Genomic DNA, 13,440 nt, shown 5'->3' on the forward strand with positions numbered 1-13,440 from the left:
CTGGTTAATTCTTTGCAGTTTGTTTCTGAATCAACTCCTCAAGAGCCTTTACCGAGCGTCTTTGGGTCCCCCATCGGAGAGGCTTGGGAACGTTGGCGAGACGGCAAGGCAGCTCTAGTTGGTTGGCTGGAAGCAAAAGTCCGCCTGCTTTTGTTGGAAGTGAAGAACATCTTCGTTTTTCTAGGTCGCTTTATGGACCCAGAAACCCGAATAGTGTTTTGCAATACCCAGCTTGCAAGAGCGAACCATTGCTTGCGAGGGTGGATGCTAAGTTATACCAGGTGCTGCTTTTTTCATCCTCACCTAGCTCTTGTCACTGGGAAGAGACTTTGACCTAAATAGGGCTGAAGCCTTTCGGAGCTACCATACGGTTCACGAATTGTTGCTGCACTATTGTTTAAAGAAAAAGAACCCTTACTACGCTAAAGACCACTACAAAGTCGGACAAGCTACAAGATCCAAATCTCACCACACAAGCAGAACCGATATTTCCATCCCTCTGGTAATAACTCGGTCAAGGCACAGTCTAAACGTCCTTAGCACACCGGTTTCCGTCAGGCTATATAGCACCGCGAGAACAATAGAAACTGATGTATCGACCGGAAACGCTCGCGGGGTGAAAGGTCCCCACCGCCTATTGAACGTGCCACCAAACTCTGCGAAAGCGGTGAAAAGAAACGCGAGCATGTTAGCTGAGAGTCGCTCCAACGGCAACTATAGTACAAGCCAGGTACTGATGGGCTTCGATTTTAGTAGGCGTGGTTGTCTTACCAGCGAGGCTTAATAGTTATCAATAGCATCCTTGATTGACTTGGGGACACCTGCCCCCTTGCACCTTTCGTGACACTTTTTTCTTTCAAATACCGTAAGTTCGCTTCTACCAAGCTTGATTTTCATATCATTGTAACAATTCATCTCGCACTCTTCCTGCGGAGTGAGGACCTTCTTCGGGCCATCAAGGGTGCTGCCGCCGGCATCGCTTGCGGGGGCGGCCAAGCCGAGCTGAGCCGCGGCAAAGATGGCGAGAATGGCAGTTTGGAAATGCATCTTGGAAGTTTGCCTGTTTTCTGTTTTGGTCAGCGTATTGCGAGTCCCTAACTCCATTTTCGGGTCAAAGTGTGATTTCGGTTTTAGGTAGATGGCATCTACTTTGCAGCACTGAACGTGTGTGTATTTGAGGCCTACCTAAAAAAGAAGATACTAGAAAAAGTAAATGTGGGAAAATGAAAGACAAAAGGACAAAAATGAAAGAGGGTATTGAGCGAATGTGATATCAAAATGAAGATGGTGGCTAGGAAGTTTTGGGTCTGGTTGATGGCGTGAAGGTGAGCTATATATACTACGAGCCGCCTATCCTGTCTTTCCCCCATTCCAAAGGTCGTGCTATACAGCAGACGAGCAAAAAGAACAGTTCCTTGCCGAAATCAAATCAGCATCCAGGTGAATCCAGGCTTATGACGCGGTGCATAGGACTCCTTGTCGTGCATCAACTTGAGAACTCCCGCCTATCCTGCAAAGGTACATTACAAAATCGTGTATTCTATGCGCCTGCCAACCAATCCTGTATTGCATGCTCATGCGCAAGATCAGCAGTCGGCACTACTATTTACTCAAGCAAAAAGATCCCTGTACTGCATAAGTATATATAGATAAACTTGGCAAACGATCCTGAGCTACAAGGATTTTAGTATATTATCCTCTTTTTTACACAGTATGGGTTGTACGGAGATCCCGAGGCGATGCGGCAAAGGGCAGGAAACTTTTCAATCGATGTGTATCCCTGTTGTGCATAAGTTTAGTGTTAGTAATAAATTTATAACAACTTATCATTTAAAATTTTGACGCGATTACTATTTGCTACCTTTGATTGAGAATATTTACAGAGTTAGCGTGCTTTAGCTACACTGTACACATAATTTCAGATAATTAGCGAGAACACCGACCTTCCCTGTAGCCGATTACCGAATCGGGGTTTCTACCTAAGGTAAGTAGGTATGCATCTGTCAACTCATGTTTTATTGGACGTTGAAATGTGAAAGCATACCTAGTTTTCGGCTATGAGAATGCAGTGATATTACACATCTATCCAAGGATGCATCCAATCAAGGATGCTGGAGTACATCAGTTTTTAGTATTCGATGCAGTGGTTAATATTTTACATGAGGTGAAAGTGATGCTTAAATTATCGATCGACTCGAGAAATCCATGTAGCATAGTAGAGGATCGAGTTGAGTTGCTATACATAGTAGTGCTCCGTGCGCTATGACTTGTCATTGCTCGTCGCCATGAGTAGGTAATTACTGCAACTCGAGTTCCTCCGCTGTCTGTTATCCACCTTTGCTCTAATAATAAGTCAAGTCTGGCATCACTCAATACTACTTACTACTGTGCATATGCAAGCCACAAATTACAATGAGGCTGTACCCACGCTGATTCTATGCCCACAAAGCAGCCAAATTTACTCTTTTGATGTGTGAGCTGATGAAGAGAGGGTAAGAGGTCGCATGTTGCAACTCCCTATGCAAGAACTTCAAGTATGCAAGCTACCTAAGCTAGGTACCTAGGTAAGGTAGGCACCCGGAGTACATACAGCTCTGAAAAAGCGAATCTAGAAGTGTAGTCTCTCGTCGCCTAGCAGTTACCTGAATTGGGGTCAGAGCTGCCCCAACAACAGAAAAGCAAGATAGATGTCAGCACAAAACGCACAGAATCAAAGCTGTGGCAAGCAGGGTAAATATACTTACCGAAAAAACCAGCCAAAATGAACACTCTCGCCGCCGAGATCGCAGCCATTAACCTCATTGAGGAGTCCAGCGACGCAGTCGCCGTCGCTAAGCACCTGACTACCCTGGCCACGCCACTGGACCTCAAACTCGCCCTTTTTGCCGTCGGCCAGGTCGATGCACTGGTACTTTTTCTGGTCTGGGGCGAAATAGCCACCCACGTACTGCGGCGTGCACATTCCTTGCACCACCCAGTAGGCGTCGACCCTTTGTTCCGCCCATCGCTCGCCTGTGGTGTAGCATTCTGCCTGCGTGGGCGACGCGAGCAGAGCAATGACGGTTGCTGCAATGGTGGAGAAGTGCATTTTTCTATTCTTTTCTTTTTCTTTTTTCTTCTTGTCTGTGCTATGCTATGTGGAGTCCTAGCTTAACACCAAGAGAGGTTCCAAAATATGGCGAAAGATGGAATCGGAGAAGTCTGCTGGTCAGACTCGAGGAGCTTTGGGCTCTTTGGTCAGCCAATTGAGCGGGTTTTGTCCCTAACGCTGGGACAGATTCATCTTTATAGAATGGCTATACGCAGCTACTCCCCGGCCGAATGCAGCTGCGCCAACCAATACTTTAATGGCATGCCGATTTCGGGTCATCGATTGGACAAGATGCTGATGTTAGGGAGACAAACCAACCGTCAGGTCGGACCCAGCTCATGGTCTGCCATCCGGCTTTTGTTGTTGGCCGGCATTTTTGTACTTGTGCCCCTTACAAAGTACAGGATGACGTCGAAGCAGCGAAAGAGAGGAGCACATGCGAGGACAACACCGACATTCTACCATCGTGCTACTAGAAATCACAGTAGATTCGTTGATGGTCTTGTTGTTGGAATTCCTAACCAGGTCATTTCTAGCGAGTGCAGCCTGGATCCGAAGTACAAGGCCGTATCATGGTGTTACAAAAACAAGATTGAGAAGTTGGATTCGGCACTAATTCGCGATGGAAGTATAAATAGCCCAGTTTCTTTTCGGTTCCGTGGACGGGAAATCTGCAAGGTCAATTTTGACCATGTATCAACATTATTTGGAGTAACACCCATATCTCAAAGCTAAGAAGGAACCAGACCGTCTCGCCAGTCAGTAAACACGTGGACATGGAAATTGAAACATACTGGTTTCAATGACACTAGCGCAAAGTTTTGTCACCCAGTCAAGCAATAATCAACGAACACAAGGACGGGTAGGTATCTTTCAACTAGAGGACCAATCCACGGCGAGCCGCTGCCAACTTCTGCCAATTTCTCGTGCAACCGACCACGGCCAACAATCCCACCAGGCTATCTCAGGCTCCCCAAAAAGAAGAAAAACGTGTCAGTGGCAATGATTCTGATTAGGTATCTCGCGAAACTAGGCTCAGCAGGTACCTCGGCAGATTCGTCGTCCACAGTTGGTCGGACTCAAACGCCCTCCCAAGGTTGGATGTTTTATAGTAACGAACCAAATACTATCTACTAACCTACCTATTTGCCTATCTATTGACCTGCCTACTGACCTATCTCTACGTATGTATGTCGTTTGTCCAAATTGACCAATTTTCACCGTAAATGATTACTCAGTGCGGAAGCGGACTGTGTACAGTAAATGTGACTACTGACTACTGAAAGTGGCTACTTGACAAGAAGGCGCTTCATATAAGAGCCCCCTGGCGGACTGGCGGTTCAGCGCAAATCCCACACCATTTTCCTTGATTAAGGTAGCTTGTAAAGTTGCAGTTGAATCATATATTGAGTCTAGACACCATGTTACTCTATTTTACTCCGTATTCTTTTGTTGCATTGTGAAACTACAAAATCCCTAACCTCTCTACCATGACTTGTTAAACATCTCAAACGGGCTTAGTATTCCCAACCCGCACAAGTAATATGCTCGTTCAGAGGAATTTTGTCGAGTTTCCTTGCCTGCAAAACTTGACATATTTAACACCACCTACTCAAAGCGTAGTTCAAACGTCAGTTCGGAAACAAAGTTCGTTTCAGTTTATTCACGCTATATAATTCATGTAATTTCAGGACTATAATATCATTTGCTAGTCATACAAAAACTTCGAAAACCTACGCTCCCGAGAAGGCTTCAAACCATGCAAGAAATACATGCGCAAAAATTATATAAAATAGTTACTTCCGCCGCCGGCTACTTCATCTCATTGCCTCTCAACTCGTCCAAACAAAACAGCTTTACAAACCAACCATCTCATTCTTCGACCGAACCCACCATACAACCAACAATGTATTTCCTCAAAGCTTTTCTGCTCCTGTCGGTTTTCGGCCTAGCGCAGCTGGCAGCGGCCAATCCCGTATCATATGTTGGTCTGGAAGCCAGGGACCAGAAACCAATTTGCCAAGTCGGTACCAACGGTGACGGCACCAATCCAGCTGATACCTGCACCGTAAGTTGGAGCAACTCACCCTTTTGTTTTTATCCCGTCCCAAGATTTTGCAATGGCCATCTTCCAGGATTTCTTCGAGTCTTGATTGTAAATTATTAACCGATATGATAGATTTGTAAAAGCTGTACGCAAGTTTCGGGCCAACCAGGTTGCTGCGGCCCAAAGGGGCATATTCCGTGAAACTGGGGGCCGAGCTTATGGATATGGGGCTTGGAAATATCGCCACAGTAAAGTTCGAATATATATATATAGTGGCAATGGCTGGTACATTTCAAACAGGAACCACTGTCACTTTCCAGGCCATGTCAATTGGTGAAGCTTTACGGTTCAACCGGCGAATGTGGATAGGGAGTCCCAAAAATCTGGATCAGTCAACTGTGTATGGGAAGATCTGCAATTTGTATGGGAAAAATCGATACTTCAAACTTCAGTTACTTGCATCTCACCACCTAAGCTTTTACTAAGTATTTCGAATAAGTTATTGCGAGAAAATAATGTAAGATATAATAAACAAACTCTCAGACTTTTATCCAAATTACAAAAGTAATGGCAGGTCTACCCTAGTTTTCCTGTCAGCACGTATGCTTCCTTGCCTTTGAAATGGCTTCGAGAGCAAAGGTGGGACTTACGCGAAGAGCAGGACAGCAAATGGCTTGAGGTGCAAGGCGAAACTGTAGAAGAGCTGCTTCTGGGCCAAAAGAAGAATGTTGTTGATGTTGTGTTCTGGTTCAGAATCTGATTGCGAGGTGGCGGGATGGGGTTGCACTTTATAACCTTGATGCGATCGAGCAAAATGCAGTTGCAGTTGCAACAAAACGCCTACCTAAGCTTAGCACATAAATACCTAAAAAAAAAGGTAGGTAAATGCTTACGACAATGACTTCCAAAAATACCACATGCACTTTGCTGGAGCAAGAACTGGCCAGCCTCTGGGATATTAGCTTTCCCGCTAGAAACTACCTATGCAGTGGCGACCCAAAAGCATCACAGGCAAATGGCGCAGGCCTTATACTCCATCCATTCAACCATCAATGAAGGCGGCACATGTCTAGCCCAAAATCATAAGGAATCCCCAAGCATAAAAGTCGTTCTTCCTGCCCAATATTTTTATCCAACTTTTTCGGCCAAGTTCGTCCCACACACACACACACACACACACACACACACACACACACACACTCGCTCATTCAAGCACCCTGCTGAAACTTTCCCTTGCAAATATCTCTGCCTTTTAGTCACATCAAAATGAGAATTGCAATAGTGGCCTTGCTCATATCGCTCTGGGCAGTCACAACCATAACCCTTGCTAAGCCCATCGGGGATGAGAGCCCAGATGGGCACGTTGCCATGAAGGTGCAGCGCGACGTCGCCGGCTGGATCTGGGATCACAAGCCCACGGGCACCAAGGAGCGGCCACACAAATGCCCACACAACCCTTGCATAACCGCCTGCGAGATTTGGGCGGTACTGCTGTCCTTCGGAATCAGCTGTGGTGAGTAACTCTGGAACCTTGCAATTCGTCATTGCTGTTCGTTTGGGTTAGGTACTGATTCCTTACTTTCTCAAATCACAGTTAGCTGCCAGTCTGTTCATAGCCATTGCTTCTACAAGGATTGAGTCCAGTGTGCATGGCTGCGGAGACTAGAGTGCAGTCAGAGGTAGTGTACCTCGGTTACTTAGCTGACGATGACGGAGGTTTGGACTCCCAAGAAAGATTTGCAAGCGTTCTAGTCCCAAATAAAGTAACTGTATTTTTGCAAACTTCAATGGGGAAAGCCCGGCTATGCCTTGTTGATACCCTATCTATAAATCGTGGTGATAATACTAATGATACCCGCCTCCCTCCTCATCATCCTCGTCATCCTCCTCGTCCTCCTCATCGTCATCGTCGTTGTCCTCGTTGGTACTAGAACTTATCAAGCCCAACTAAGGTCCGGATCAAGCCGACAATGCTGCCGGCGACCGCAAGAAATATGACGGCGGCAACGCCGCTCCAAAAGAATCGCTCTCTTCTCTTTTGTTTGATCTCGAGGAGCTCGCGCTCCTCAATTCGAGCTGCTTGCTATGTGGTGAGTAGTTAGTCATGTTCAGCTCCAGTCAAGACCAAATCCAAGGGGAAAAAGAAGAAGAAGAGAAAAAAAGCAAACAAAACATCACTTACCCTTCTCGCATTCTATGCCTTCAGGCCCGCCTGGCCTACCAGAGCGGGCTGCCCCCAGGGGCGGGTAACGCCTCGGGATTCCTTGGCCGCCTTGACGGCGCGAAACGTCTCGGGGGCCCAAGATATATGACGGTCTGACATCTGTTTGCAAAAAGAAGAAGAAAGAAAAACAAAGGGTCAACACATTTGCATATTTCTTCACCACAAGTCAAAGAGGAAGAAATGATGGCTTACGGTGACGGTGCGGCGGGCAGGAAGGGGCCGGGGCACAGGTCTCGGTGTGATTTTATCTGTTTGACGTTGGTTGCTGTCAGAACAAAATCTTGCTTGTCCAGCCGGTTGGGCCAAAAGGCCGTCGTATCACTTACATGAGTTTGACGAGACTCTTCATCCTGTTTTCAATATGTTTCCATGGTATCAAGACTATCTTCTAAGGCAAAGAGGTGACTTACGGCAGAGCAGGGCTGGAAAAAAATGACCAAGGTATCTAAAACATTTTGTGTCCATGTCAGCAAGCATCTATCCCAGCTTTTGAGACGCATAGAGACAGATTGAAGACTTGAAGGTGAGCGGGACACCGATGAGCGGAATGCCAGAAGAGGAATGAAAGACTTAAATGTGAAGAGGAGCATAAGCTGCAGGGAGTCGAAGGTGTAACAGCATACGTACGGTGATGGCTTGGATGCTGCAGGATGAAAAGAAAAAAAGAATAGAAAGAAGTTCAAAGCATCAGAGGCAGATGAATCCGCTTTATATAGATGAACTATGAACGCGTCTCTACAAAATCACTTTTTATTCCTTCCTTTCAACAACCAACTACCCAGCCTTCGCCACTGCAGGTCCTGGAGATACGCGCTGGAATACAAAGGAGGTACGTGGGTGCACGGTTGCACTGGGACACGGTGACATGGAAACGAGGATACATGGGCACGTTGATGCATAGGTAAAGAGAACAGTTCGATGTCGATATTGGATTATGCTCTTCAATATCCATCCACCAGTGATGGATGACCTTTATCTTTCATCTGTATCTGCCCCTAATTGCTGGGCTATTTTGCTTGTCATATATACAAAACGCCTAGTCGCCTCCGTCATTATCAATACTTACCTAAGTAAGCTATCAACCCAGTAACCTGGGCTGGCAGAGGAACAAGCTATTCTGACAGATTGCGCTTTCCATCCCAGCCTTGCTCCTCCATGGAGAGCGCTCACGTAAAACAGTGATAAAAAGGTGGGCGGTTGCAATGTTTCAAGAACGGGGAAGTATATGTGGTTCGCTGTGGCCTTCCGTTTATATCACACAAGCTCCCTCCTGTTGGAGGGATGCAGGAAACAAGTGCTCTCTACCCTGACCGTGTCCCTTTCTCAGAAGGCCCCACGGGAGAGGTACTCGTGGCGAGTGGGATAATTAGCGCTAAACTCGCTCCTTCCGGACAACTCCATCCCTCGTGTTTAGTTCAGCGCCAAAGCTCTTCTTCAGCGGGATTTCGACTTTGGCCAATTAGGTTCCCGACACCGAATGGGCGGTAAAGAAGCGCCACATCTGAACACCCGCATAAGAGATCTCTGCGCTCTAAGTGCTCTGAACAGTTTCGCTCACTACGCACTCCTTGGATTCAGTGGTGCAGGACAGGAATTTATAGGAGAAAGAAAGGGGGCATGTCACATGAAATAGGTGGGAATGGAGTACAGACGTAAAATATTCAAGCTGGTATAAAAAGTGTGAATAATCTTTTTTAACAACTGTATTTTTCACCAAATAATACCTTACTAGCAAGCACAAACATTTGGAGCTGTATATTAAAACAAAAATATATAGCATTTTAAATATTTTTTGGCTTGTAAGGGATGAATTTCGATTTCACGTAGTCCTCGCGGTTGATTTGACCCGAGGTTGATTTGACCCGAAGGTCTTTACATTCCGCCGGGACGGTCCACATTTGTCCTTCTTTAAACCACGCACCCATAAGATCGGCCTTTCCACATTTAGTTTCTTCAAAAATCCCTTTTAAAGAGATTTTGAAATAATCATTGCTAAGATCATTGACAAATGGATCACCATAAAGCGATCCGTCCATTCCGACTGCGCCTGCTGTCCCAAATTTAATGCAAATTGAGCCTATATGTTGATTGTTGACCTGGACGTGATAAACACAACCATTAATGGCTGTGGCGGACTGGACGCTCAAAACGGCGGCGATTAAAGTTGTTGCGAACTTCATAATGTTGAATAAAAAAGGATGGTTTATTTAGTCTTAGTGCTCAGATTAGACCCCCCTGCGTTGCAGGGTGGACCGGGCGCTCCATGTACCTTTTAGCCACACGGCTTTTCGGCCAATTAAATTGGCCAAAAAGATCGCGCCCGTTCTAGTCTGAGGACATGTTGTCGATTATCGCCGCAAATGGAGGTTATCGCACAGTGTACGCACTGTACATATACTGTACGTGTATTATATGCGCAACGGCAATATAGTTTTTTAACTGTGTATTTTTTATTTACGAATATTTAATTAAATAAAAATGGTAAAAATATAATAAAAATATTAATATAAAGCCTAAAATTAGGGCTTTTTGAAAAATAAAACCTTATATTTATATACGTTATAAATAAGTTAAAATAAAATTAAATAATAATATTATTATTTTTAACGCCCTATTTAAAAATTTATATATAAATAATAATATATATAAATTTTTTATTTTTGAATAATAATTGGTATAGTTATATTAACCCCCACGTACAGTTTTTTTTTCCAAATTATCGTTCGTTATTTTTTTATTTATATAAATATACGTTAAATTTAATATTTTATATAAATATTTAATAATTAATATATTTATTAATAAACGGTTTTATAATAAAAAATTTCGATATAATAAATTTTTATATTAATTATATATAATAATAAAAGAACGTTAATTTTTTTATTTTAATTAAAATAAATATAAAATAAAATTTAAAAATATATAAATTTTATTAAATTTAAATATAAAATACGCAATTTTAATAATAATAGAAAAATTTTTAAACGTGGACGTTTGTTTTTACCGGTTATATAATCGTTAAAATTTCGGTTTTAATATCGTTAAAATTGGTAAAAATATAAACCCGTTTTAATTATAAAATTTATTAATGTAACGGATTCGTGCTAAATATACGTATTATATAACGTATTAAAACAACGGGGATATACGTAACCTTCCCTTATATAAACACCCTTTTAATACGAATAAATAACGGTTTTATACCTTTACCCTTTAATTTTAATAATAATTCCATTTAAGAATTTAACAATTATTGGGCCGTTAACCTACCCTTTTATATTTATTAAAACTCGTTTCCTTTTTTCGATTATTTATAAATTTACTACCAATAGTTAAAAATATCGCCCTAATAACGGAAATCGTTTTCCAAAAAATATGGCGGATAATTAATAAATTATAAAAAAAAATCCAATTTTTTTAATTAAACGTTTTAATAACGTTAACCGCGGTTAAAATTTTCCAAATTACGTTACCGTTTCGACGGAAATCCCTTTAAAACCCCTTATCGTACGACGGTTTACCAATATTATTTACGGTTTAACGTTATATTATAAAATATAAATTACGGCGGAACGCGGATTTTATCGGTAATTATCGAAATTAATATAAATATTTTTGGGCAAATTTAAAATTTACCGTTTAAAAAATCGTCCGTTTTTATTATAAAATTGGCGGTAAAATTAAAATTTATAATTACGTTAATTTTTTAAAATATTTAAAATATATATACGATAATTTTTATAAACGTACCCAAATTTTTACCGAATTTAAATCGTTAAAAATAAAACCAAACCAATTTTTCGCCCAATTTATTACGATTTTCGAAAATTTTTTAATAATGGCGGGCGGATTTTTTTAATCGGACGAAATACGGATAAATTTTTTGCGTTTTAGGGTTTCGGCCCGAATTAAAAAAATATACGTAAAACGGAATACCGTAAATAATTTATATTTCGACGCGGTAATAATTTATCGCCAAATAACCCAAAATTTAAAAACCTTTAATTTGGAAAAACGGTATAATTAATACCGTATTTAAATAATTATAACCCCGAAATTTGTAAATAACGGAAATATTTTAATAACGGATATTAACGTTTGGAAAATAAATAGGTATAATTTATTTAAAAATAAATATCGGTACGGACGTTTTCCGGTTTTAACGATAATAGGGGATAAAATAAAATAACGCGCCTTTTAAATTTTATAAAAAAAATATTAACGGCGGCGCAAATTAGGGGCGTATTTTCGTTACGGAAATATTATTTATTAAATAATAAATTATAAATTTATAACGGTATTACGTCCGAATATAACGGTTACCGTAATATTATTTAAAAATTTTTAACAGGAAAATAAATAATTTTTAATATAAAATTTAATTAGGGGTTTAAACCGGATAATATAAAAAAAATAAAAACCGTAAAAACGGTAGGAATAATAACCGACGGCGGCGAAAAAAAAATTTACCAAATTATAAATGGTTTACCCTTTTTTATCCCCGTTTTTTTAAATAATTTATAATTCGTTAATATATAAATAAATTTAAATTACGAATATTATGCGGCGATAAACGAAAAATACGCGGTTTAGTTACGGGTTAATAGGTTTTTATTACCTACCCCGCGTTAATTGGATACCGTATTGGGTCGTACGTCCCTAATAATACGGGAAATTATAAAATACGAAATAAACGTAAATAAATAAATAATACCGATATTATTTTATATTATTTCGGATTTAATTCGGAACGTAATATTAAATTTCCCCTAAATAATATATAAAAGGATTTTTTTTAAAACCGATTATAATAAATTCCGTATTAGGGTAATAAAAAAAATATTAATCCGTAAATTATCGGCGCGATAAATTTAAAATAAATTTACCGTAATTATCGGTAACGTATTTTTAACGGTTTATAAAAAAACAAAACGAAATACCCCCGGATAAATGGAATTTATAACGATTTTTTTACGCGAAATGGCCCAGGTTTTAAAAATAAATATTATTATTACGGGTAATTTCGGATTAACCGAATTATTTAAAAAATTGGCCGGTTTCGAAAACCTATTCGATTAAATTAAAACGTCCGGATTTCCCCTATGTAAAGGGTAATTTAATTATTATATTTAATTACGAAAAAACGATTAAAAACGTACCCCGGTATTATTTTAAGGACGGTTATATTATATATCCAAAAATTAATTATTAAAATTACGGAAATAATTGGTAAATATAATAAATAAAAATTAAATTCGAACAAATTTTTTTTCGGCGGCGGTATTAATATTAATAATTTGTAAAACGTCGGGAAAATGGCGTTTTTACATTAATTACCGGATATTTAATAATATTATAATATAGGATTATTACCCGTTACCGTTAATTAAAAAAATAATTCGCTTTTTAATAAAAGCCAAATGGTTTATAAAAATGGATATACGCGCCGTTTTTTACAAAATAAAAATGGCAAAAAACGATAAATATTTAACGGCGTTCCGAATACGGTTTGGGTTTTTCAAATAATTGGTATATTTTTTTAATTTAACCGGGGTACCCGTAATTTTTTAACGTTATATTAACGGAATATTGGGAATTATTTTGGGTAATTTTACGTCGGTATATTTGGACAATATATTAATTTATTTATTAAATTCCAAAAACGATTATTAGCGAAAAATCCGCCTAATTTTTTAAAAATTAAACGACGCCGGATTAAATTTAAATTTAAAAAAAACGTATTTGCGGTAAAAAAGGTAAAATACCTAAAATTTATTATTAAAATAAAAAAAAAAACCTAAACGGACCCGGAAAAAATCCGAACAATATAGGAATAAAAAATATTTACCTGGTTAAAAAATTTACAAAAATTTTTAAAATTCGCCAATTTTTACCGAAATTTTATTTAAAATTATTCCGTTTTAACCGAATTATTATTATTATTAATAAAAAAAAGGGATATTTTTTTATTAAATCCTAAAAATTAATAACGTATTCGAAAAATTAAAAAAAAAAATTTTCCAAACTTTAATTTTCGTTTAATAAAATAACGTAGCAAAAATTAAAATCGAAACG

General features: G+C 39.7%; 4 protein-coding genes across 4 annotated transcripts; 2 read left to right on the plus strand and 2 right to left on the minus strand.

Moving 5' to 3' along the window:
- Positions 1-780: 780 nt before the first annotated feature.
- On the minus strand, positions 781-1,104 carry PgNI_10366 (uncharacterized protein; the record flags this gene model as incomplete). Its single annotated transcript, XM_031130338.1, is given in 2 exon segments — positions 781-846; positions 865-1,104. The coding sequence occupies 2 exon segments, from the start codon at positions 1,102-1,104 to the stop codon at positions 781-783; spliced, it is 306 nt and encodes a 101-aa protein (XP_030979826.1).
- Positions 1,105-2,638: 1,534 nt separating this feature from the next.
- On the minus strand, positions 2,639-3,088 carry PgNI_10367 (uncharacterized protein; the record flags this gene model as incomplete). Its single annotated transcript, XM_031130339.1, has 2 exons — positions 2,639-2,642; positions 2,745-3,088. The coding sequence occupies 2 exons, from the start codon at positions 3,086-3,088 to the stop codon at positions 2,639-2,641; spliced, it is 348 nt and encodes a 115-aa protein (XP_030979825.1).
- Positions 3,089-4,997: 1,909 nt separating this feature from the next.
- On the plus strand, positions 4,998-5,244 carry PgNI_10368 (uncharacterized protein; the record flags this gene model as incomplete). Its single annotated transcript, XM_031130340.1, has 2 exons — positions 4,998-5,159; positions 5,227-5,244. The coding sequence occupies 2 exons, from the start codon at positions 4,998-5,000 to the stop codon at positions 5,242-5,244; spliced, it is 180 nt and encodes a 59-aa protein (XP_030979830.1).
- A 1,160-nt stretch (positions 5,245-6,404) lies between these two features.
- Positions 6,405-6,776, plus strand: PgNI_10369 (uncharacterized protein; the record flags this gene model as incomplete). The annotated part of the gene is made up of 2 exons (XM_031130341.1): positions 6,405-6,651; positions 6,733-6,776. 2 exons carry the CDS (start codon positions 6,405-6,407, stop codon positions 6,774-6,776), a joined length of 291 nt encoding a protein of 96 aa, XP_030979829.1.
- Positions 6,777-13,440: the final 6,664 nt, after the last annotated feature.

The sequence above is a fragment of the Pyricularia grisea genome, chromosome VII, assembly GCF_004355905.1.
Source record: "Pyricularia grisea strain NI907 chromosome VII, whole genome shotgun sequence".
NCBI lineage: Eukaryota > Fungi > Ascomycota > Sordariomycetes > Magnaporthales > Pyriculariaceae > Pyricularia > Pyricularia grisea.